At 41.4% G+C, this 27,617-nt stretch overlaps 1 protein-coding gene across 1 annotated transcript in view; it reads right to left on the bottom strand.

Moving 5' to 3' along the window:
* The window catches only part of LOC124777874, a 79,008-nt gene that overhangs the window by 40,679 nt on the left and 10,712 nt on the right, over nt 1–27,617 (bottom strand). The window contains exons 3-4 of the mRNA XM_047253413.1: nt 17,224–17,359; nt 15,678–15,802 (exon numbers count right to left, since the gene is read on the bottom strand). Of these exons, the coding sequence (XP_047109369.1) occupies nt 15,678–15,802; nt 17,224–17,359 (261 nt within the window). The remainder of the gene's footprint in view (nt 1–15,677; nt 15,803–17,223; nt 17,360–27,617) is intronic.

Genomic DNA, 27,617 nt, shown 5'->3' with positions numbered 1-27,617 from the left:
AATGTTGGAACACGTGAGGCAATACTAACCTCACGACTTATCTTAGAAGAAAGATTACGAAAAGGCAAGCCTACATTTCTAGCATTTGTAGACTTAGAGAAAGCTTTTGACAATGTTAACTGGAATACTCTCTTTCAAATTCTGAAGGTGGCAGGGGTAAAATACAGGGAGCGAAAGGCTATTCACAATTTGTACAGAAACCAGATGGCAGTTATGAGTCGAGGGGCATGAAAGGGAAGCAGTGGTTGGGAAAGGAGTGAGACAGGGTTGTAGCCTCTCCCAGATGTTATTCAATCTGTATATTGAGCAAGCAGTAAAGGAAACAAAAGAAAAATTCGGAGTAGGTATTAAAATTCATAGAGAAGAAGTAAAAACTTTGAGGTTCGCCGATGACATTGTAATTCTGTCAGAGACAGCAAAGGTCTTGGAAGAGCAGTTGAACGGAATGCACAGTGTCTTGAAAGGAGGATATAAGATGAACATCAACAAAAGCAAAACAAGGATAATGGAATGTAGTCAAATTAAATCGGGTGATGCTGAGGGAATTAGATTAGGAAATGAGACACTTAAAGTAGTAAAGGAGTTTTGCTATTTAGGGAGTAAAAGAACTGATGATGGTCGAAGTAGAGAGGATATAAAATGTAGACTGGCAATGGCAAGGAAAGCGTTTCTGAAGAAGAGAAATTTGTTAACATCGAGTATAGATGTAAGCGTCAGGAAGTCGTTTCTGAAAGTATTTGTATGGAGTGTAGCCATGTATGGAAGTGAAACATGGACGATAACTAGTTTGGACAAGAAGAGAATAGAAGCTTTCGAAATGTGGTGCTACAGAAGAATGCTGAAGATAAGGTGGGTAGATCACGTAACTAATGAGGAGGTATTGAATAGAATTGGGGAGAAGTTTGTGGCACAACTTGACTAGAAGAAGGGATCGGTTGGTAGGACATGTTTTGAGTCATCAAGGGATCACAAATTTAGCATTGGAGGGCAGCGTGGAGGGTAAAAATCGTAGAGGGAGACCAAGAGATGAATACACTAAGCAGATTCAGAAGGATGTAGGTTGCAGTAGGAACTGGGAGATGAAGAAGCTTGCACAGGATAGAGTAGCATGGAGAGCTGCATCAAACCAGTCTCAGGACTGAAGACCACAACAACAGTTATTGCCTGGGTTTTGGAGAGGTCGATCTTGAGGAGTCGTTGGTTACTCCAGGGGGGAAACTGATGTAGATTGGGAGGGACCGAGCGAGGTGGCGCAGTGGCTAGCACACTGGACTCGCATTCTGGAGGACGACGGTTCAATCCCGCTTCCGGCCATCCTGACTTAGGTTTTCCGTGATTTCCCTATATCGCTCCAGGCAAATGCCGGGATGGTTCCTTTGAAAGGGCACGGCCGGCTTCCTTCCCCATCCTTCCTTAATCCGATGAGACCGATGACCTCGCTGTCTGGTCTCCTCCTCCAAAACAACCCCAAGTTTGGGAGCGATCATTGGGGTTTCTGAAGTATAGGATGAAGGAGGAGGAAAGTGGTGTCATCAGCATACTGAAGGAGGTGAACTAGTGGGGGTGTTATGGGCGTACCAGCAATGCAGAGGAGATAAATGAGAGACAAGAAGATGGAGCTATGGAGCACTATGTTCACGACTGAGTAATGTACACTCAAATACCTCCACAGCGGGCTGTCAGGAGAACTACAGAATGGAATAAAAAAGCCTTCTTTTCAGCTTCTGAGCTATGTGTATGTGTAATGCTTAGCATGCTACAAAACTAGCAAACTGTTTGGAATCACAGTGTCATATTATCTCAGCTAAAAGGGACTTGGTTGTAGGCGAGCGGCGATGGCACAGTGCATGGTCTGAGTTAAGCCAGTAGCTGGTATGTACATCTATATCTACATCTACACACATACTCTGCAAGTCACTGTAGGTGCGTGGTGGAGGGTACCCAGTACCACAATTGGTCGTTTCATTCCCTGCTCCACTCGCAGACAGAACGAGACAAAATCGACTGTTTATATGTCTCCATATGCGCAGTAATTTGTCATATCTTATCTTCGTGGTCCCTACGCGCAATGTATGTTGGCGGCAGTCAGCTTCAAATGCCGGTTCTCTAAACTTTCTCAGTTGTGTTCTTCGAAATGAATGCCTTTTTCCATCCAGAGATTTCCACTTGAGCGTCTGAAGCACATCCGTAACACGTGCATGCTGATCAAACCCACTGGTAGCAGATCTAGCAGCTCGCCTCTTAACTGCTTTGATGTCTTCTTTGAATCTGACCTGGTGTGGATCCCAAACACTCAAGCAGTACTCAAGAATAGGCCGCACAAGCATCCTATACACGGTCTCCTTCACAGATTAACCATACTTTCCTAAAATTCTCCCAATAAACCGATGTTGACAATTCGTCTTCCCCACCACAGTTCTCACATGCTTGCTCCATTTCATATTGCTTCACAGCATTATGCCCAGATGTTTAAATGACGTGACTGTGTCAAGCAGGACACTACTAATGCTGTATCCGAAAATCGCAGGTTTGTTTTCCTACTTATTCTCATTAAGTTACATTTTTCCACATTAAGAGACAGCTGTCATTCATCACAGCAACTTGAAATTTTTTCTAGGTCGACTTGTATCAACCTACAGTCACTTATCGTAGATATCTTCCTGTACACCACAGCATCTGCAGCAGATAGCTGCCCACCCCGTCTGCCTGATCATTTATGTATAAGGAAAATAGCGACGGTCCTACCACACTTTTACGGGGCACTCCTGATGTTACCCGGTCTCCGATGAACACTCGCCATCGAGGACATCACACCTGGATCTATTACTTAAGACGTCTTCGAGCCAATCACGTATCTGGGAGCCTATTCCATACGCCCGTATTTGGATGTCGACCCCACTATCAAAATGAATTGCTGGTTTGTGTTCAGGTGTGTATACAGTGCTCCACTAAAGAAAACATTGGCTTCATTCACAGATCACACGTTTGTATCAGGTGCGGAGACTTCAGTGGCGACGAGTTCTGACCCTGTCACGTTTATGGCGACGTATTCGACTCTGGTTCCCATATTATGGACTCAAGTTTATGGAACTTTGGTTTCAAGAGCAGTCACTCCAAAGAAACAGTTCGCGGCTTCAGAGCAACGGCACAAAGAACAGCGGGCCGTTCTCCTGCTGCTCATCTCTCAGCAGCAGCTCCCTAGTCAGTCGGTGGCTACGGCTATGTCCTCCCCGCCGTTCGCTGCCTTCGACGAGTCTGGAGTCTGCGGAGAGCTGGGAAGTCCACCTTCACCGTTTTGAACTCTACTGTTTTCCTTATGGCATTTCAGGTGGGCAGCAAAGTGCTAGGTTTTTGAGTTCTCGTAATCAGTTATACGAAATCGTGCAGAAGCTGCATCGACTCTTGGCCTCTGGTGAACCATCTTTCGTTTAGCTCCGTGCTCTGATAACCAAATACTGCGATGAGCAGACACACCTTAATGCGGTTAGCCTACAGTTTCAGGTGTCTTAAGTGTTGTGGACAACTGTACACAGCTTGGACTTCCGACCTGCACCGTCTCACACACAACTCCAGTTTCAGTCGCCAGTACCGTGCGGAATCATTGCTTCGAGTTGTGCTTTTGCACTTTTCCACTGCCAGGGAGGTAATAGCTAAATCTTTGGAGAAGTTCGATCCTAGTCTTGATGAAGTGCTTCAAATTGCAAACACATTAGAGTTCGCTTCTGCAACTCAGCATGCTTTTAGAAATTAAACTAAGTTTCAGCAAGTTGTTAGTCACCGTCCCAAGCAGTGGGCAACTCGTGATTCCTATTCATCATCTTCTAAAAGTGAAAATAAAGTGATTTACAACTGAAGCGGTATTTTCAACCTCGGTTCTAAAGGTTTCTTGAAATTACTGCAACCAGTCGCCTGTTATTTTGTTCTTTAATTTTTTTATTATTCCATTAGCGTGTTTGAACCGCCTCGCGATTCATCATCAGATGCTATATGTATTAAATGTCTGCAGCAACGTGTTACTTGTGGCAAAGTGAGTAAAGTGGAGTACAGTTAACGTCACTGGAAAACATTCATCATGTTTTCCAGAATACGATGTACACCAGCATCCAACCAACGGATACAAATCACTATACGTGACTCCCACACTGCTGCAGAGAGTTAATATACACACCTCAAAAAAAGTTTTGTATCACCTCGGTTACGAGAGTTCTGGAACCTGTACAGAAAATTGTAATAGAGATCACCTTCTGAGGTGGTGGTCCAGATTGCTGTACACATCAGCTCCTCTAATACCCAGTAGCACGTCCTCTTGTATTGATACAGCACTGGATTTGTCGTGGCATACTATCCACAAGTTCATCAAGGCACTGTTGGCCCAGGTTGTCCAAAACCTCAACGGCGATACGGTGTAGACCCCTCCGAGTGGTTGGCGAGGCACGTTGTCCATAAACAGTCCTTTTCAATCTATCACAGGCATATTCGAAAGGGTTCATGTTTGGAGAACATGCTGGCCAGTCTAGTCGAGCGATGTCATTATCCTAAAGGAAGCCATTCAAAAGATGTGCACGAGGGTGGCGCGAATTGTCGACCATGAAGATGAATGCCTCTCCAATATGCTGCCAATATGGTTGCACTATCGGTCAGAGGATACTATTCACACTTGTGTTATGGCGCCTTCCATGACCACCAGCGGCGTACGTCGGCCCACTTAATGCCACTCCAGAACAGCAGGGGACCTCCACCTTCCTGCACTCGATGGACGGTGTGTCTAAGGCCTTCAGGGTGACAGGGTTGCATTCAAACACGTCTCCCACGATTGTCTGGTTGAATGCATATGCGACACTCATCGGTCAAGAGAATGTGATGCCAATACTCAGCAGGCCATTCGGCGTGTTGTTGGGTTCGTCTGTACCGTGCTGCAAGGTATCATGGTTGCAAAGATGGACTTCGCTAGCCGGCCATGGTGGCCGAGCGGTTCTAGGCGCTTCGGTCTGGAACCGCGCGACCGCTACGGTCGCAGGTTCAAATCCTGGATGTGTGTGATGTGCTTTGGTTAGTTAGGTTTAAGTAGTTCTAAGTTCTAGGGCACTGATGACCTCAGATGTTAAGTGCTCAGAGCCATCTGAACCATTTGGACCTCGCTATGGACGTCGCATCATGCACTCTGTTGCTCACACTTTGCGTCGTAACACGACTTACTGTGGCTGCACGAAAAGCATTATTCAACATTGTGGTGTTGCTGTCAGAGTTCCTCCAAGTCATAATCCGTAAGTAGCCGTCATCCACTGTAGTAGTAGCCCTTGGGGGCCGGAGCGAGGCATGTCATCGACAGTTCCTGTGTCTCTGTATCTCCACGTCCGAACAACATCGCTTTGGTTCACTCTGAGACGCCTGGCCACTTACCTTGTTGAGAGTCCTTCCTGGCACAGAGTAACAATGCGGATGCGACTGAATCGCGGTACTGACCGTCTAGGCATGATTGAACTACAGGCAATGCGATCAGTGTACCTCCTTCCTGGTGGAATGACGAACTGGTCGGCTGTCGGATCCCCTCCATCTAATAGGCGCTGCTCATGAATGGTTGTTTACATCTTTGGGCGGGTTTAGTGACATCTCTGAACATTCAAAGGGACTGTGTCTGTGACACAATATCCACAGACAACCTCTATTTCAGGAGCTCTGGGAACCGGGGTGATGCAAACATTTTTTCGATGTGTTGATGTACTATCTGATAATGAATCGCTATGTGGTTCAAAACTGGTAACTGAATAATAAAAAAATGAAGAACAAAATAAAGGGCGACTGGTTGCAGTAATTTGAAGAAACCTTTATTCATCACAGTCACAGTGTTCCTCATCCATACTGTATAAAAGTTTCATCGTCCTCTGACTCTGCTTCCAGGTCTCAGCAGAGTTCGAGGGAGTCTGGTTGGTCACTATCTTGTGAGAGATGTAAGTACAATACATCGCTTAATCTACTCAGGTCTCAGTGTCGGATGAACTCTTTTGTAATATTAATAGGGCGGGTCAGAATTGACTTCGCTCTTCAGTGTTGAGATGCAGCTTGCACACATCGAAGAAGCTTCAGTGTTGTTCCGATGGCAGTGGCGTACATACCTGAAATCGATGTCCGCAACGTGCAGTCATCTGCTCGGCCAAGCGGCCCTATTTGTGGTATTCCAGCTGACATGGGCGCTGCCGTGTGTTTAACCTCTTAAACTACGATTTAAGTTCCACCGACCTGGGCCCAAAATTTAAACATGATTGCCAGGCCTTCGAGGCATTCCACGGTTCGACAAATCGGTCCGACATTGTACCAATTCCGTGAGACTTACGGACTGTAATTAAATGTGTAAGATCCAACTGGTTTAATTTTGTGAAATATTTAATAAGTGGTTACAAATTCAAGTAACAGTTGTGTTATAAATACTACAAAGGATTTATTATCAATCAGTACAATGTAATATAAACCAACTGCTTGCAAAGTTGGTCAGAGGGAAATTAGAAAACGGACTGGTACGTCGTGGTCTGATGAAAGAGACTTCATTCTGAGAGGACGAAACAAATTTGGACACAAAGGAAGGCTAACCATCAAAAGTGATATTGGTGGATTGCAAAGGGCGTGGTTCTATTGGGTCTATATGTGAATAATAATAGTAATAAACCAATACCATTATCTCAAGTTCTCGAATACATTCAGAATTCACATAATTAGCACTTTTACAAAATTCAACAACGCAAATCAGTAGTCTTCAAAGGCGTGATATGGTTCGAAGTGTATGGTACATGTAATGGAACCCTGCATCTCTCTTGAACTCCCACGTTGTTTCACTAGGTTTCTTTTCTTCTTCTTTCGTTTCACCCTCTTTGGGGTACGCTGGATCAATCATTTCTTTGTGTGTTGTTCTTTTCTTAGGGCCCAGTATTTCTTCATTCTTTCTGATCTTCTTCTCCTCTCTTCTTCCGAGATGAAGGATTTGGACTTTTGTGTGGATTTGTCTTGGAACCTTATGTTTTCATCTTTAGTACTTAATTTAGCAGTTCGATCAATAAGTGAATTTTCTGAAATATTTAATTCCACTAGGTCTTTCTCAGTTTCTTTAAACCAGTTGGGCTTCGATTTTCGGTTACGGAAGAAGTCAAAGATTTGTTTAGTTAATCTGCTGGAATTCATTCTGAGAAGATGACCATAAAAATTTATTCTCCTTTTTCGCATAGAATCTGAAAGTTTTTCAATTTTCTTGTAGAGAGTTTCATTTTTGATGTATATAATCTTATTGTCTTGAAATTTTGGCCCAATGATTTTTCTTAAAATTTTTTTTTCCTTTATCTCAAGTTTCTCCATTTGGCCTTTGAAATTCATGTTTCTTTATATTTTATGTGAAAACTTTACACAGTCTTGATGGCCTTGATTTTGATGCTGCTGGGTCAACACGCTTAAGAAAACTAGCCCAGCATTTAGCATGCTGTATCTCCGGCATATCTCCGTGTGATACCTGTCTTTGTTCCTTTATAATCTGGTTTTGGTATATTCTTCAGTAATAATTCGGCTATTTTAATCCTATAATCAACATAATTCTATTTTCTCTCGTTATTTATTCTGTTGCACAAACTGCACGAATTGAAAAGACAAATATCGAAAAGATAAAACAAAGTTTTTCGATATCCTTTCATATATTTTCACATGATTGGGAAGCATGCTAGTACTGGTGTTGCTTATTGATTCCAATCATTTTCTTGTTGTGCTCAATAACACAACTTGGTTTCGATATACGATTGGATCCTTGAGTAGTCATTTCTATTGTTCCCTGTTTTGTCGTCATAATATGAACATCTCGCTCATCCCCATTGCGTCAACAATATTTCCATTTTACAGCTAGTATTCGACTGCAGCTCCTCATTCAGTATTCTTCCTCTTTAATTTTAATTTATATAAATCTTTTGGCATATTCTTTCTGTTCACAAGCACTGGCCCAGTCTCATTTGTTTTATAACTGTGAGATAGTGTCATAAATAGTTTTGATGAAGGGTACCAATTTTCTAGATGTGAAGTGTGTCCTCTGACCCACTGTGATAGGTCTTTGATAAAAGTTTCGGATTCGTTGTCATCACAATTTATTTTACCGAGACATGTATATATTTTGAAGTCATACTAATAAACTGACTCTGACTGACATAATTTTTCACGGCAGTGTGTCAGTGTTCGACGGATTGCCTGCTGCGATGAAGCAGCGTTCATGGTCAGTCTTTCTGCGGTCTCGTTAGTATGATTTACACAGACTATATTGATGCGGCCTAAGAGTAGCAACTCGCCATTGCGTCAACAATGTTTCTGAGTCGTATTTTTTCGCAGACAAGTAGAAAATTTAAAAAAACTAGCTCTTTACAGTAATTCGAAGGGTTACTATGTAATGCGTCAAACTGCAATAAATGAATTTCAGTGCATCCAGCATGGGATGGTATACATTGAAATTTTCATCATTTCCGTTCTTTAGTGTTTAATGTATGCTACATTAAGTGGGCAGCTCTTTACAGTAATTCGAAGGGTTACTATGTAATGCGTTAAACTGCAATAAATGAATTTCAGTGCATCCAGCATGGGATGGTATACATTGAAATTTTCATCATTTCCGTTCTTTAGTGTTTAATGTATGCTACATTAAGTGGGCAGTGTTTTTTTTTTATTTTTGTTGCTACAAGCCTCAATTATCCGACCAAGACATGTTACAAAAATTTTACTGGTCTCCTTGCCTATTGGTGAATTTAGCAATCTGAGATATTCTATTCTGTCGTAATTCCTGCTATTTCCGTACAGCTTCCTGGTGGATCTACAAAAAAACATCCTAACTAGGCTTTCAACTATGGACTTACGAAATTCAGCTCATGAGACCCGGAATAATGCTTACTTCATGTTCAAAATCGAAGTTTGGAAGATGTTTTTCTCTACGGAAATTTTTGGTGGCCATCCTATGAGTGAAGATGAGATACTGGGTCATCTGTCTGCGGAAAAGCCACACTACGATTTTTCTAATTGATGTGGAGCTGATTCCTCAGTCTAGTTTCTAAGATATCTGAGGAGATCTACGTATGCACCGAGAGTGGCGAAATACCCACCATTTAATCCAGTACCCATTACGTGCCTGAAATAGCTAATTAATGGCGTTTCAAAGATTCTTTTGATAAACTGAAACACCTTTTTCTTATTGGAAGCACTATTTATTTATGTCCCAAACGCGTTTCACAACTTAGGTTAAGACACGTCCAGTGGATTTATTCTGGAATAAAGCAGTTTCTTTTATGCATAACTTACAGAACAGGAAACACTTTCAATCATAAGGGCGTGTGCTATGTATGTTGCTCCGTATCCTGGATGACATCATCCAAGTGTCCGGACCGTTCGCCGGATAGTTAAGGAAACGGGAAGTGTTCAGCCACATGTGAAACGTCAACCACGACCTGCAACAAATGATGATGCCCAGGTAGGTGTTTTAGCTACTGTCGCGGCTAATCCGCACATCAGTAGCAGACAAATTGCGCGAGAATCGGGAATCTCAAAAACGTCGGTGTTGGGAGAATGCTACATCAACATCGATTGCACCCGTACCATGTTTTTATGCACCAGGAATTGCATAGCGACGACTTTGAACGTCGTGTACACTTCTGCCACTGGTCACAAGAGATATTACGGGACGATGACAAATTTTTAGCACACGTTCTATTTAACGACGAAGCGTCATTCACCAACAGCGGTAAGGTAAACCGGCATAATATGCAGTATTGGGCAACGGAAAATCCACGATGGCTGCGACAAGTGGAACATCAGCGACCTTGGCGGGTTAATGTGTAGTGCCGCATTATGGGAGGAAGGATAATTGGCCCCCATTTTATCGATGGCAATCTAAATGGTGCAATGTATGCTAATTGCCTACGTAATGTTCTACCGCTGTTATTACAAGATGTTTCACTGCATGACATAATGGCGATGTAATTCCAACATGATGGATGTCCGGCACATAGCTTGCGTGCGGTTCAAGCGGTACTGAATAGCATATTTCTTGACAGGTGGATTGGTCGTCGAAGCACCATACCATGGCCCGCACGTTCACCGGATATGACGTCCCCCGATTTCTTTCTGTGGGGAAAGTTGAAGGATATTTGCTATCGTGATCCACCGACAACGCCTGACAAAATGCGTCAGCGCATTGTCAATGCATGTGCGAACGTTACTGAAGGCGAACTACTCGCTGTTGAGATGAATGTCGTTAGACGTATTTCCAGATGCAGTGACGTTGACGGACATCATTTTGAGCATTTATTGCATTAATGTGGTATTTACATGCAATCACGCTGTAACAGCATACGTTCTGAGAAATGATAAGTTCACAAAGGTACATTTATCACATTGGAACAACCTAAATAAAATGTTCAAAGGTACCTAGGTTCTGTATTGTAATTTTTAAAAAACCTACCTGTTACCAACTGTTCGTCTAAAATTGTGAGCCATATATTTGTGACTATTACAGCGCCATCTATCACAAAGCGAAAAAAATGGTCCAACTAAAACATTCATATTTCTTTATGTACTGCACGAATATGTAATAAAAATGAGGGTTCCTATTTTAAAAAACGCAGTTGATATCCGTTTGACCTATGGCAACGCCATCTAGCGGGCCAACCATAACGCCATCTGGTTTCACCCTTCAAGCTAGACAAGTTTCGTTCTTTGTAGTTTTTTTCGTTTGACGCTTATTTCGAGAGATATTTGGCCCGGTCACGATCAATGGACCACCCTGTATAGAGGTTCGTGCGTCTGTGAAAATATCTATGCGCGAAGCATACAGCACGTACCACTATGCCGGCCGCTGTGACCGAGCGGCTCTAGGCGCTTCAGTCCGAAACCGCGCTGCTGCTACGGTCGCAGGTTCGAATCCTGCCTCGGGCATGGATTTATGTGATGTCCTTAGGTTAAGGTAGGTTTAAGTAGTTCTAAGTTCTAGGGGACTGATGACCTCAGATGTGTTGTCCCATAGTGCTCAGAGACATTTGAACCTACCACTATCTCTCTCTCTCGATGATGTATAAGTGTGTGTGCATTTCTTTCAGCGATGTTTTCATTATGTTAAGGCATTTTGTGTGGTAGGTTTATGTTCAGTCGGAGAGGTTTACTGCAGGTCCTTGAATGTGGAACGAACAGCTGTCATGCAGTGGATAAAACGTTCTGGTGTTCGGCTTGTTGGATTTTTCGTTTAGAGGTTATATGGGGGGGGGGGGGGGGGGGATTTACGGGAAACGTAAGTGAAAGGGGATTGTGCAGAACTGTTCTGACGATCATATGCTCATTGATCTCTAGACCTGTGTCATCGGGTGGTAATTTGGCGGACTCCCCTAGAGAGGTAACGGATGCACTACACAAAGGAAGCAGCTACTCGGGTAGCAGAGTATTTGTGGAGTGCACATGAAGGTATTTTTAGGCCAGGCGGAAGTTTGAGGAACTGCGACGAAATCTCGCCAGTCGATACGCAGAAAGGGAATTCAGACTACGTGCAGAGTAAAAATACTTCGACTGTCAAACTTTATCAGTATACTGTCCAAGTATTCGTATCAAAGTTCCCGGATTTACTGCCGTCGAGGAAAGTTCTCACGCTTCAATTATTTTCGGGACCGAGAACTGGCTGAAACCCGAAGCAGTAAGTTCTTAGATATTTAGCGGGTCACGAAACGTATGTCGGAAAGAAAGGTTAGACGCCACAATAGGGGAAGTGTTCATTGCAGTTTACAAAAATATTGTCTCTTTGACGTCGAAGCCGAGTGTGGCAGTGAAGTTACCTGGTCGCGTATAACAGGTCTAGGTGAAATCAATTTAAGCGGTGGATGTTTTTACCGGGCACCATGTTCCGCTGTGGCAGTTCAAGATTCATTCAAAGGAAATCTATATCCAATACCCACATCATACAACACTAGTGGGAGGCGACTTTAACCTATCGAATATAAACTGCAACGTCTAGGAATACATTGCAGACAGGTGGGCTTCCGAAGTACTTTTCAACACTTTTCTGAAAACTTGAGTAGCTATTTCGTCAGCCCACACAGAGTGGAAATATCTTAGACCTTGTAGCTACAAACAGGCCGGACATTCACGACAGCGTCAGTATAGAAACTGGGACTAGTGATCATGACGTTATTGTAACAGCTGTGGTTACGAAAGCTAATAAAGAAAGCAGTCAAGAAGGTTAGGAGAGTGTTGCTGCTAGAAAGAGCAGATAATCAGTTATCAGCATCTCCCTTAGACACTGAACTGGCAGCACTTACTTTCAGTAGGATGGACATAGAGGACTTATTTGCGTAGTAGGTGGATTGAGGACAGAAAAGACCAATCGTGTTTTAAAAACGAAATATTGAAAATTCCGAGGAGGCAAAGGATGTTGCACTCTCAGTTCAAAAGAGAACTCGCACATGACGACAGGCAAAGGTTAGTAGAGATTCGTGCGTCTGTGAAAAGATCTGCGCGCGAAGCATACATCAACTACCACCGTCATGCTTTAGTGAAATATCTGCGCGAGAACTCGAGAAAATTCTGCTCCTATGCAAAACCGCTCAGCGGTGCTAAGGCTTCCATTGAGTCACTCGTTGACAAGTGTGGTGAGGCAGCTGAAGACAGAAAAACGAGAGCGAAAGTTTTAAATTTCGCGTTTAAAAAATCGTTCAAGCAGGAGAATCGTACAAACGTAACGTCGTTCGACAATCGAACGGATGCTCGTATGAACGACACAGTAATAACCATCTCTGACGTAAAGAAACAACTGAGAGATTTGAAAACAAGTAAGTCAAAAGGTCCGTATGGAATCCCAGTTCAGTTTTACAGAGAATGCTCTAAGGCACTGACGCCTTACTTAGCTCGCATCTACAGCGAATCTCTCGCCCAGCTGAAAGTTCCAAGCGAATCCCAGTTCAGTTTTACAGAGAATGCTCTAAGGCACTGACGCCTTACTTAGGTCGCATCTATAGCGAATCTCTCGCCCAGCGGAAAGTTCCAAGCGAATGGCGCGTAAGAAGGAGAAAAGTAGGGACCCGCAAAATTACAGACCAATATTGTGGACGTCGGTCTAGTGCGGAATACTTGAACATGTTCTCATTTCGGATATAGTAAACTTTCTTGAGACCGAGAGGCTTGTGTCAACAAATCAGTAAGCTTTTAGAAAGCATCGCTAGTGCGAAACTCAGAATACCCTTTTTTCACACTAGGTACCGTGAACTGTGGATGAATGGCAACATGCCAAGTCCATATTTCTAGACTTCCGGAAATTCTCTGACATGGTGTCCACTGTAGACTGTTATCGAAGGTAGGAACATGTGGAACAGTTTCCGAAATACGTGAGAGGCATCAAGACTTCTCAAATATTAGAACCCAGTATATTGTCCTCGACAGCCAGTATTCATCAGAGACAAGGCTAAAGTCACTAGCGCCCCACGGAAATGTGATACGACCGCTATTATTTTCTATACACAAAAATTACCTAGGGGACAGAGTGGACAGCAATTAGCCGTTGTTTGCTGATGATGATGTGGTGTACGAGAAGGTGTCGGAGTTGAATGACTGTAGCAGAATACAAGATGACTTAGACAAAATATCTAACAGGTGTAATGAATGGCAGCTAGCTCTAAATGTAGACAAATGTAAGTTAAGGCGGATGAGTAGGAATCTATAATCTTCGGATACAGCATTTGTAGCGCCCAGCTTACTACAGTCACGTAGTTTAAATATCTGGGCGTAACGTTGCAAGCGTTATAAAATTAAACGAGCATGTGAGGACTATGGTAGGGAAGGCGAATTGTCGACTTCAGTTAATTGGGAGAATTTTGGGAAAGTGTGGTTCATCTGTAAAGGAGACGGCATATAAGACGCTATTCTTATGTACTGCTCGAGTATTTGGGATCAGCACCAGGTCGGATTGAAGGAAAACATCGAGGCAATTCAGAGACGGGCTGCTATATTTGGTAACGGTAGGTTCTAACAACACGTAAATGTTACGGAGATGCTTCGGGAACTCGAGTGGGAAACCCTCGAGGGAAAGCGACGTCCTGTTCGAGGGACAGTACTGAGAAAATTTAGGAAGCTGGCATTTGAAACTTTCTGCATAATGATTCTGCTGCCACAGACATACATTAGGCGTAAGGACCACGAAGATAAAATACGAGAAATTATGTCTCATACGGAGACATACAGTCGCTCGTTTTTCCCACGCTCTACTTGCGAGTGGAACAGGAAATGACTGGTAATGTTATAGGGTGCCCTCCGTTACGCACCGTACCGTTGCTTTCTGAGTGTGTATGTGGACGTAGATGTATTATCCTACTATTTTATCTATTAATGCGACTACTGAATCATTTGTCATATATACTTGATGTTTCAAAAGTGATTTCTTTTCGACTTTCGTTTTTTGTATATGCTATTCCTTATTCCGATTATTTTTCTCTTTTTCTCTAGAGTTTCCCTTGTGGTTTTATTGTCCGAGATGCTCTGCAAATGTGAAGTAATTTGTCCCTTACTTACAGACACTCATACATTCTTTTTTGGTGACCATCGAACGTTCTATCTCTTTGCCCGACGTATCTGCCATCATATAAGTTACACTGTAATTGATATACACCTGCATTTCGCTTCATGTCTACGTCTTTGATTAGTTTTGGGATGCATTATTGCACACAATTGGCTGCTGTGTATGTAATGCCCATGTCTCGCCTCTTGAAATTGTTAGTGATTTCGTGTTTGAGTTTGTGTTTCTGCATCTACATCTATGTCTACATAGATACTCCTCAAGCCATCACCTCATTGTTCCTATCGTGTGCTTTCGCTTATATTCTCCTGTTTATTCTATGTTCTTATGGTATTGGATGAGTGTATTTGTGTTGGGGTATGTTGTGTTGTTTTTGGTGGTTTTGTGTTTACTGTTACTATTTTTATTTTAATTTGACCCATTCCTTGTGGCTGTCTGCGTTATGTTAAGCCAATGGACCATGTGTCGAAGTGCTGTTTTTGTGAAGTTGGCTGGTTAAAGGCTTGATGTATGAATGTATCAGTTGTTGTGGATTATGATTAATTTCAAATATGTGCTACGTGTTTCTTTTTTGACTGTTATATCTAAAAAGTTAATTTGGTAAAAAGTTAATTTGGTATTATACCTTGAATTTTAAGTACCTTGGCGATAGCAACGTGACGTTTATCAATTTTTGATATGCTTCATCTAATAACCAGTGGAAGTCACTCATATATCTGAACCCAGAAAATTCTGTTGCATTCCTTTGCAATTAGTTTTGTAAAACTGAGCTGTTCAACATGGTTTACGAAGATATTTGCTAAAGTTCCTGAAACTGGGGAACCCAACGGTAACCATCCTCCAAATCAGAGGAAACTCAGATTTCGGACAGAATAAGGGAAACTACATATAGAAATTTATTAATGTAAAAACGCATTTGGAAGATAAATAAATGAAGACTATAGTAAGAAAAGTCGTTTATATACCTAGTGCGCACAATGGCCATATCAACAATCTTGACATTATAAAGAGTATTTTTACGAGGAACCATACCTTTCTCGTCAGTCTTCACCCATCAAAATTAAGCCGAAATGGACTTTAAAAAACGTCACCTTTCAAACCGTTCAGATTATTTATTCCTACTTACCACAGATAATTCCAGCAAAACAGTCCTGATCAACTCTGAAGCTCGGATAACAGACGGATTCCTTTCCTTCAGGCAACAGGTACTGAACGAAACCAGGGGGTAAACAAGCCCAATGCGCATCTCCCCTGCAGAAAAAGAAAAAGATCGACATGTAGTCTGAATTGTTTAAAGCTTCTGTTTCGAATAAATTGCGTTATTTTTTCAACATTTCATTGTTATGCATTTCCTAAGAAACTACTTGTTCACAATGTAAACGAGAGGATTTCGAGCAGAAAGAAGACGTACAAAATTGAGAGAGAATCGTTTTACAGCAGCTGCTAGTTTTACACCCAGAATAGCCCAGGAACGCTGCAGAATCGAACTAAGGCAAAACCTGAAGGGCCAATTTGATAAGTGAAGGACAAGATCTATTCCGTTGATGTTTCCTTAAATATCCATTCTGTAAATTTCATCGTTTCCCCGGGACGTACACTGACTGAATCGTTGGGTTAGTGTCATTTCCGAAAGATCGAACACTTGATTTTCATTTTCTGCCAGTGAACCTTATGAAAAAAAAGTGCTGCGACGTCCTTCAGACTCCACATTACTATACATTTAGGATCCTTTGTGAGTGGCTGCCTAAACCACTTCTTAAGCTACAGAATGAGAAAATCACATCAACCGCAACATGACGATGCCTTGTTGAACGCCCGGAGTAAACGAAAATCGAGAATGATTACGAGAATATGATCCAGAAAATGAACATATTGGCCTAGCAAGACGACGTGGTACTGGGTATTAGAGGTACCGGTGTGTACAGCAGTCTAGGTCACTACCTCTGAAGGTCTCGCTGTACGGTGTTACAACATCCAATGTGTGGCTTTCATGATCAGTGAAAGAGCGGAAGTGATGTTTATGTTGATCTGTATTCCAATTTTCTGTGCAGGTTCCGGAACTCAGGGAACCGAGGTGATGCAAAACTTTTTTTGGTATGTGTATTTTGCTGCCGAAATAGCAATATCTTGAGTGTCTCGTTTCCTAATGCACCTGCATAGCATCACTGATTAACATTGAGTACATTTAATCAAACTTCCTTTACGTTTGTTGATTTTCATGCCAGAACCCCTTTCCTCTTCTCAGCAAAAAATCTTTTCCCTTAAACTGATCTTTCAATTGCTTTGCGGCCTCGAAAAAATAAGAATGCAACCGGCAAATCGTAGAGGTTTTTCTTTCTTCTCCCTGAACATTAATTCCCTTCCCAAACGAGTATTGAGTTAATTAATCTATTGCCCTCTAATCATGCACAGACAAATACAACACAGTTTTTCTTAGCACTAAGTATACTACAGTGTATTTTACTTCATCTGATTAAAAGACGACACAAATCTAAAATTTAAACTTGTTGTTTGAGACAGCAGTATTTTAATGTGCTCGTACTTGAGTAACTTTCCCCCTTTTCTGTCTTAGACTACCAGAGAAATAGTCTTCTGCAAGTACTGACGCAGTTTCTGCTTGCAGTGACTACAGTTCTAGAACTGTCATTACAGGGCAGAATGCGAGTACTAACTTCCAGGGTCCTTCTTCATGGCTTTGGCAGACACACCCTGGCGTGCATTCAGACGTTGATCCATCATTCCATGCCCCATCTTCATACGCCTTCCCGTCGAGGTGACATTTTGTCTTGTCCAGTGATAGTAACGAATCTGTAATGAAAGAACATTTAACGATAAAGCAGCTGTCGATGGTCTGATCTATTCAGCATGTGCCTTTATTGATGAAGTAGTATGTGTAACAAAACTAGGATATATTTCCTTATCATATTTTTTTGAAGGAACAGTCCACTGAAATGCCGGTTTTCGATGTCCATGGAGCACAGTGCAGGGCTATTCACAAAAAAACCTCCGGGATTTCAGAAGACAACTTGAAAGGCATATGCACAGAGTAAATTAATTCCCGTGTTGTAAAAAAATATCATATCGAACGAGAGATGGTCAAATGTAGTATCGATTGTGTAGTAGCGTCGCTGCTCAACAGCGATCACTGATTGAAGGTGTTATGGGTGATATGTTAGAGTAACTTTAGATCGAGAGAAGTATTGAGGACTCTCAAGCGTAAAGTCGTGTTGTATCTGATGTGTGCTGGATATATACTTACTCGCTACGGGTAGTAATGATTTTTTTTATTTACAAGATCATATGATATTTGCTAACTGTAAAAGGAATCTCAACAGAAGTTGGAAATAACTAAGGTAAAGAAAGTTGTTTTGTTACTGATGCAATGCGCGTATTCATAAATGATTGAGACAATGTATAGCAGTCACACCCAATGGTTTTGTAAAGCTAATTGTTAATGTATAATCAGTTTATTAAGAGTGTTAATTGTGACCATTATTATTTCCAAAAAGTCAAAATAACAAGTTTTAAAGTTAGTATCATATTGTTACTCACCCAAGTTAGTACCAGTTCCCACCCATGTCATTTTTGATTAACTATTTTTCTCAAGTAGTTATCGTCTCAGTCATATTCGATTTTTTTTAAATGTATGCTAAGCAACAGCCGTGCACAGTAGCTGTTTGCTAACTATACAATTTAAAGTACTAACAGAGAACAGTGCGAAGAGCGTTAGCATTGAACAGATAAAGGTAATAAATTTTATTATTTACGTGGCTATCATACATTAAGCACTGGGGCCATTATTTTGAAATTGATCAAGGCTTTTTTATTACCAGGGTCCCTTTCAGTTTAATAGTGTTTGCACCAGATTCAGTTTTTGTGTTACGTAAATTCATGCAGTTTTGGTTTGGTTTAAAGAAGTTCAGTACAGGGCAAAGCGCATAGCGAAGAGCTAAAATCCACGTGCACATGCCGTTCCATTCTAACAGTCGTGATTCAGACTACTTTCAGTTAAGTACTTTTAATCCTACTTCAAACGTGCCTGTTTCACTTGGTCACAACTTTGTACAGATGGAAATTATTTTTGGAATCTTTTGAGATAATATTGTCAGGCCTACGGCCTGCTCTTCCTTACTTAGTTAAGTTTAGTTAGTAATTTTGAGCTGCGCATTTACTGTTCTGTGTCAATTATTTCTAACAGATCAACGGCAAAAATGCTCTTTATCTCTTTTCTGTTTTTCTTTCGTTGTATTTGTGCATCATGCGTGTAAAATGATTACTAGCGCTATGCGTAGCTCAGTCATGGACAATGCCGAAAATACGCATTTGCTAAGTAACTCTGTTGCAAGGAATACCAATTCTGACAATTCTGCATTGACGACAGTGAATCACATGACAGTCAAACTGCCTTGAATTGTCTTTACCTACCGATATCACCATTAATCAGACGGCACATTCCACAAATGAGGATGAAGCTGATACACATACTTCCTATGTACAAAATTTGCACTCTGATCGCTTACCTTTAGAATCCAATCAAACTAACAATACCCAAACCTCAACAGACATGTCAAATGCTGACACTGTTGAACATTTTACGCCAAATTCTTTAAATACTGATGGTCAGTTATCGAATAATGCCATTATGATGATGATTCAACAAATCATCGATGGCAATAAAAAGTTACAGCAGAAAAAAGACAGACGTTTTACTCAAATTAGTGACACGATTGTTTAATAAAGTTTCACATAAAGAAGAGGAACTGGCACGCAATATAGAATAACAAATTAACGAATGTTTTGAACAACAAGAAACGCGATTTAATGAACGCCTCAACTAGCCCTTAGAGACATGTAATCAATTTCAATATCAAGTTACACTTGCAATCCAAGCGCAAAATGAAACCATTCACCAACAAAAGATCGAATAGATACACCAAATTCTCGTTCACGAGAAAAATTCATAGACAGTTGCTACAGTAAAGTTTTCGGTGACTTTAAAACCGTACATGACGCGAAGACACAGCTTCAAAGCGATTTTATAGAGCATAAAACACAAGCAGAAAATCGTTTGAGTCAACACGAAACACATCAGGAAGAAATGCAAACTGTCACCGGTAGACTTGAACAACTAGAATATGATACTGATTCTGCCGTAATCAAATCTGGCATAAGCAAAATTAAGAAGTGTACAAAGAAACTGCATAAATGTGCAAAGAAACTGCAGAAACAAATGATTTCCATTATAAGTATTTCTTGTCAGTAGGTAAGTTTAAGGTACTCCGCAATAACAAAACAGATGTGCATCCCTTAGACGGGGTACAACCATTTCCATTCTCGTTACCACCTAACAGACCTATTACCAACAAACTGGAATCCATTTGCAGTTTTTTCGGAGGGTGAGCCCGTCAATAGAAAGCGCCACATTGCAAGACAATTCTACTCATTAGAAGAATTTCAAAATGGCATTTTGTCGGCTTATTGGTCGCAAACTACACAACGAGGAATTAAAGGTCAGTTAACCAGTTTACCTTCCTTTGAAAATTCTGTCTTCCAAACCACTGTGCAATTTTTTAGCACATGGTTGAACTAAATCAGCTTCTTACCGAGCCATATAGTCAATCAGCATTAATACAGCTATGCATCTCTAAATTACCGCTTTCATTACGAGTCTCCCTGTTAACAGGGCAACAAAAGAAGGCATTCCTTCATGTCGCCATCTTTTACAACTTTTGAGAGTACTGACTATTCTTTTGTCATTAAAACTTTCTCCCAAAACAGCAACAGTAACAACACGTATGGGTATCAAAACTCATCGGGAAATTTTCATGACAGACATAATAAGAGGTTTGGGAATGGCAACAACTTTCAGAATGATTTTCACAGACGTCAAAATTTTAGTGATCAGTACTCACAAAACTAGCAACAGTACCAACAGTTTGGTAGCAACAACCAGAATTTTCAACAACAATTTCACGATGGAAACATCAAGTTGAAAATTTGAACAACAATATCCTCAGCAAGATCAACCCGCCTTCAATGGTTCGCCGCAAACTTCCGTGAACACGCAACAGCATAGCATTAATACTACACAAGGCAATAATTTCATGTATAGGAACCAGACTCTGCGTTTCATCCGAAATGTTCCGTATCAGACTAATTACAGCAACAAACGATGAGGTCAGAATCAGAATTTTCAGCGTTATTATGGCAATAACAGTTTTTTTCAGAAACAACGACAATTTTAACAACAACCTCCACTGATTCTGAATGAACCTGACATACATTTACACCCACCTCAAAACTCTAATGACCACAATAGCAGAACTGTCAAATTATTGAGATGCCACAACGAGCTTCGACAAGTAATCAAATTCCGAATACTACATGACTAGAGAACAACCCCCTTGCTTTAGCCTGCAACGACGATCAGAATTAGAACCCTACGAAACAGTAACTGAAAATGTAATCAGTTTGACGACATTAGAGAAACGATTTTAAAAGAAAAGAATCAGACTAAGAAGACAGCTTCACATCTGACCATTGAAATACAAATATGTCACACAAATTTACTGCTGTGATAGATTAAAATTCGCCTGTTACTGCGGTAAGTGATGCTGCATTTAATAAATGTAATTACAATTATTCCTGTCCTACTTTTACACTGAGCAAAACAAAAGTATGTGGAGCAGTTTCTATCAAAGGTGTCGACGTTAAGCTTCAAACACATTATCTTTTTATGTACACGGTCACACATTTTATCCTAAGTTTTTGATTGTTCCCCGACTTAATGTTAGGTATGGACTTTCTGGTCGAACATAAAGCTATTTTGGATTTCAAAAACTCGTACGCAATGTTAAATGAAAACGGAATTTCACCAAACTTTATCATCTGAGGAACAAAACGTCAATAGAATTGAACTTACTTCTGTAACCAAAAATACACATTTGCTTAAATCTTTTTACACTGGGGCTTATGTACCAGACGATGTGTAATACAACGTTGAACAAACAATTACTAACAACGTAAGTGAAAGCTAAGCTACAACGATGATGACAGTTACATGACATTTTACCACAGCTTTCATGACTGTTTCATAACATTCTAGGTACTATTCTAATTTTCTTATATGAATTTTATGTCAAACCTCGCGATTCTTTCAAATCTATACATTATTCCACACCATTTACGTATGGAGAACAGCTCAAACAGGAACTTCGAGCCATGCTCCACCAAGGGATTACAGATTCAGCTTTTAGTCTGTACATAAGTCCACTGCACATTCTTATTAAAAAGGATGGATCATTACGCCTTGTTCTCGATTCACACCAGATCAACGACATTATAGTAACGGAAACTGATCGACCACAGACTTCAGACGAACTTTTACAGAAATTTCATGATACATCCGTTTATTCAATGCTAGATCTACAATGGGGTCTTTGACAGATTGAACTTCAGCCGAACTGTAGAAAATACATGGTATTTCTCTGTTTTGGCAACTGCTGTCAGTTTTGTAAACTGTCATTTGGTTCGAAAATATCCTCTGCTGCATTCAGACGAGGTATGAACACAGTAATATTGACTGAATTGAAAGACAGAATAACCACGTATATTGTGAGATTTTAACTGCGGAACCCACTTAGACTGACCATAACAATACTCTTCAAGCTTTACTTCAGACATTTCTTCAGCAAGGCCTCACAATTAGTCTTAGTAAATCCCACTTTGGTAACACTTCTATTAAATTTATAGGTCATGTCATTTCTGCCGATGGCATAGCGCCCGATCCAGAAAAACTTCAAGCAATTCGACATATTATGAGTCCTCCTTCAAAAAAGAAACTTCATAGCTTCCTAGGGCTGATCAACTTTTTCCGTCGCCTCATTATTCTGCACCAGATACGCCGAAATTATGTCAGTTAATTGGTAAAAATACTATCTGGACATGGAATGAACAAGCTCTTTCCGAATTCTTGAATTTTAAGGATGCACTCTTGAATGCACTGATATTATCGCACCCTGATCCTACTAAGAACTTTTCGATCGCCACTGACAGTTCCAAAATAGCCATCAGGAGACAGAAGATAGAAGAGATAGAAGAAGATGGCATCATTGTTATTAAAAGCATTTCATGTGAGAGCCGCATTCGGTCTGCTTCAGACATACGTAGTGATGTTCAAAAAATATTCAAGATAACATGACTTAAAAATATAGTCCTCGATTTGCAGACCATCCAGACTGTAACTCTACCTCAACAATGATTTTATCCTTGCCTTTTTCACCCATTACTTTCAATTTTATACTGATGATATAGCTACACTACGCTTTGTGTAACAATGCATATTATTATTTATAACTATGGTAATGAGCGTTATATAAATGGACACTTGATCTCACATACTAGTGCGTTGTAAATGGACACTTGATGTCACATACTAGTGCACTTAAGCGCTTCATTTCTTAACAAATTTGTAAATACTTAGTAATGTTTTCCTTTAACTCTGTATTACATAAGTCAGGCTGTTTTAATTCGCATGTACTTTTAAAGACGTAGATACTGTAACTGACAGCAGAACCAGGCTGGAACTACTAACAGACTAGTTAATCACCGTTCGCTGACACAGGTTTAGACCAGTATTCAGAAACTTTACCTCAGTGCCATGTTACCACATCATCACCACACTGAAGTTGAGTAGCTGCATTACATTTTAATAAATGATTGTTAGTTGTTACTCACTGTGTTGCCAACACTATTTTTGCTGTAGTCTATTTGCTCTGTGAAAAGGAAGTTGCTGCCACCTTAATATAGCAGCTGCTTTCTGTGGTACTTCCTGCTACTTTTATGTTGAGTGTCAAACTTAACCGGCCGCAGTGGCCGAGCTGTTCTAGGCTCTACAGTCTGGAACCGCGTGACCGCTACGGTCGCCGGTTCGAATCCTGCCTCGGGCGTGGATGTGTGTGATGTCCTTAGGTTAGTTAGGTTTAAGTAGTTCTAAGTTCCAGGGGACTGATGACCTCAGAAGTTAAGTCCCATAGTGCTCAGAGCCATTTGAACCATTTTTGTCAAACATATTTCGTAAATACAACGCAGGGAAAACTTGGTCGTGTTCAGAATGGAGGTACAGTACATCATACTGACTATCCTGTTGCATCATAATACAAAAGCAACTAACATAGCGAGTACCCCAAAAGGAGAAGGTTGTTTTCCCGTGCTACAGTAGCTATGGGCAGAGTTCATTTAACGCACAGTTCCTGATTGAGTGTTATGTGCGCCTGTCAGGCTGCACATTCAGGTGCAATTTGTTGAAGAGAGAGGTCTGTGTGTGTGAGGGGTAGACTGACAGAGAACCTTGGGAAATCCTCTTAACGACTGAGCTATTCAGCAATGTGCAACGCATATTCTCAGCTGTGGCTGTGCCTCTTTAGTACTTACCAGATCCTGCAGGGGCTATCCTGTATACCTGGATGTGCTAGTACTCCTGGGAGGATTTTTGGAAGGCGAGAGACAGACACTGATGGTTTTGTAACTGCTTGGACAGCTCTGTATGTTAGATCATCGCCTGTGAAGGACTGCGTTGTGTGTCCGAGTCCCATTCCCACCCACAGTTTACGACTGCCTTGAAGTTACACAACAACGCCCACTCCACTGCAGACTGAAATATTCATTCCGGAAAAAGATCCTGAGGCTGTGACTAAGCTATTTTTGTCCAGGACTGCTGGTCGTGCAGATACGCAAGAGAAGTTCTCTTAAATTTAGGAAAGTAGAAGTGAGATACTGGTCGAAATGAAACTTTGAGACTTGGCCGTCATGTATTAGTGAACGGCTTAGATAGTGTGAGAAAATTCCACCCCCTCTCCCCGGAATATGAGGTTTTTATTTCGAGTCCCAGGTCGGCACACAGTTTTAATTTACAGTTCTTCCTTCTGTCAGTGCTCCGCAGATCTCAGATGATTCATGAAAGACAAACAGCCAAAAGCCGTTATACTAATTTTTTATTACTTCTATTTTCTATTTTAAATTATCAATAAGTTCATAAATGTTATCGCCATTACTCGTCAGAGCGAACCTCACTGCAACAAAAAACACAACAACACTGATGTCTGGTGATACATACAAGTACCCTCATGACCTGGGATGCCCACAGTGCACCGTTTGGGTGTGACTGATAGGTAATGCACTGGATTGGAGATCTTTCGGAAACTGAAGGAAGTCGACCATTTAGTAAAAATTATCATCTGCTTCTTCTTGTTTTTTTGCGATTGATAAAGGTACGTCTCTCTCAAAGAGCAGTTCGAAGAAGGAATACCCCTACGATCAGTCGGTTTGTAGACCGAAAATACTTTTCACAAGCCTATTTTCTGCCAACCATAAGACATGTTGGCACTAGTTGCTCTTTTATTCTTGTATTTTTTTCATTAGCATCACATATATTTTTTACTGCGCGTCTTCGTATCAAGTCTCTGAAGTTATATTCAACAGTCGTACTCAGCAGCCACTCGTTCACTATTTCCACAGCCCCTTCTTTCTATACAAGTCCTATTTCTCACACAAGACGGAAGAGAGCAGGCAGTGCTGTTACTAGAAAAAATCATAGTGTCTTCTCGTTATTTGTTCTGCTGGAAAGCTTTCTGTTCATAGTGTCATACATCAGCTCAAACTTATTTGACTCATACTTGTTTCGTAAATAATACAGCATTTTCTTGCTGCAACTTTATTTTTCCCAGACGCGTTTCGCTCTTTTTCTGTCTCTACAGGCATCATCAGCGGGATCTATAACGATACAGTTTTGTTATTTTTAGATTATCAAACAGCTCAAGTCGCAATTTTTTACGTAACGCAACTAAGTAATTACTTACGTTTGATGTGATCTGCGTTTCATCTCATCTGGCCTGGAGGTTGCACTACCACTTTTTACCGGCACAAACAAACTTATTTGACTCACTTCGGAGATCCTCCTCACTTCGGAGATCCTCCTCACAGAGCAACAAAAGTCCTGACTTGGCCGACTACTTTATTGCAAATCGTAATCTTTGAACGGTTCCGACTTTTTCTTTTCAATACCAATACTCACATGAATTTATAGAAACATCTAGATCGCAGATTAAAGCTGTTAAAGAGATGATGAGTGGCCAGCTGTAGCAAGTAAAATTATGATTTAAGTTCTGCTCTGCAATTAAAAAATGTTTTATATTGCCTGAATTTTCTTTTACAGCTGCGTCAATTACACTACTGGCCATTAAAATTGCTACGCCACGAAGATGACGTGCTACAGGTCCGAAATTTAACCGAAGGAAGTAAATGCTGTGATATGAAAATGATTAGCTTTTCAGAGCGTTCACACAAGGTTGGCGCCGGTGACGACACATACAACGTGCCGATATGAGGAACGTTTCCAACCGATTTCTCATACACAAACAGCAGTTGACCGGCGTTGCCTGGTGAAACGTTGTTGTGATGCCTCGTGTAAGGAGGAGAAATGCGTACTATCACGTTTCCGACTTTGATAAAGGTCGGATTGTAGCCTATCGAGATTGCGGTTTATCGTATCGCGACATTACTGCTCGCGTTGGTCTAGATCCAATGACTGTTAGCAGAATATGGAATCGGTGGGTTCAGGAGGTTAATACGGAACTCCGTGCTGGATCCCAACGGCCTCGTATCACTAGCAGTCGAGATGACAGGCATCTTATCCGCATGGCTGTAACGGATCGTGCAGCCACGTGTCGATCCCTGGGTCAGCAGATGGGGACGTTTGCAAGACAATAACCATCTGCACGACCAGTACGTCGATGTTTGCAGCAGCATGGACTATCAGCTCGGAAACCATGGCTGCGGTTACCCTTGACGCTGCATCACAGACAGGAGCACCTGCGATGGTGTACTCAACGACGAACCTGGGTGCACGACGGCAAAACGTCATTTTTTCGAATGAATCCAGTTTCTGTTTACAGCATCGTGATGGTCGCATTCGTGTTTGGCGACATCGCGGTGCACACATATTGGAAGCGTGCATTCGTCATCACCATACTGGCGTGTCACCCGGCGTGATGGTATGGGGTGCCACTGGTTACACGTCTCGGTCACCTCTTGTTCGCATTGACGGCACTTTGAACAGTGGACGTTACGTTTCAGACGTGTTACGACCCGTGGCTCTACCCTTCATCCGATCCCTGCGAAACCCTACATTTCAGCAGAATAATGCACGACCGCATGTTGTAGATCCTGTACGGGCCTTTCTGGATACAGAAAATGTTCGACTGCTGCCCTGGCCAGCACATTCTGCAGATCTCTCACCAACTGAAAACGTCTAGTCAATGGTGGGCGAGCAACTGGCTCGTCACAATACGCCAGTGACCACTCTTGATAAACTGTGGTATCGTGTTGAAGCTGCATGGTCAGCTGTACCTGTACACGCCATCCAAGCTCTGTTTGACTCAATACCCAGGCGTATAAAGGCCGTTATTACGGCCAGAGTTGGTTGTTCTGGGTACTGATTTCTCAGGATCTATGTACCCAAATTTCGTGAAAATGTAATCAAATGTCAGTTCTAGTATAATATATTTGTCCAATGAATACCCGTTTATCATCTCCATCTCTTCTTGGTGTAGCAATTTTAATGGCCAGTAGTGTATATATTAAACAGATATTAGAAAGTTTCGATGATATGCACCACACATTAGTGTCACCCTATGGTTTGTGGCTGCATGCGGGGATCTGTCCTTGCCTTTCCTCATCACCCTCTCTCCTTAGCGTGAACACAGACTGCAGGAAGGGAGTGTAAGTACCTCACGAATTCCGCTAAGAGAGTGGGAGGGGAATGACTCAGTGTGTAATTAAAGAAACTGAGAAACTGGATGGGCCTCCCTGTATTAAGGTATTGGACAACTGTATTTAGAGTTAGGTTAGTTTTCCTAAATCGCTATAGGGAAAGCTAGGACGAATTCTGCTACGATACTATGACCAATTTTCACTCCAAACATTGTTAAACATAGTCAGCGCTCAGACTCTGTTGATATCTAACTAGACGAACTGTTAAGCTACAGCCTCCCCTGGATTCTGTTGTTAC

Source organism: Schistocerca piceifrons, chromosome 2 (assembly GCF_021461385.2).
Source record: "Schistocerca piceifrons isolate TAMUIC-IGC-003096 chromosome 2, iqSchPice1.1, whole genome shotgun sequence".
In the NCBI taxonomy this organism is placed as follows: Eukaryota; Metazoa; Arthropoda; class Insecta; order Orthoptera; family Acrididae; genus Schistocerca; species Schistocerca piceifrons.
The sequence above is the reverse complement of the archived record's forward strand: the minus strand, read 5'-3'. Positions and strand labels throughout refer to the sequence as shown.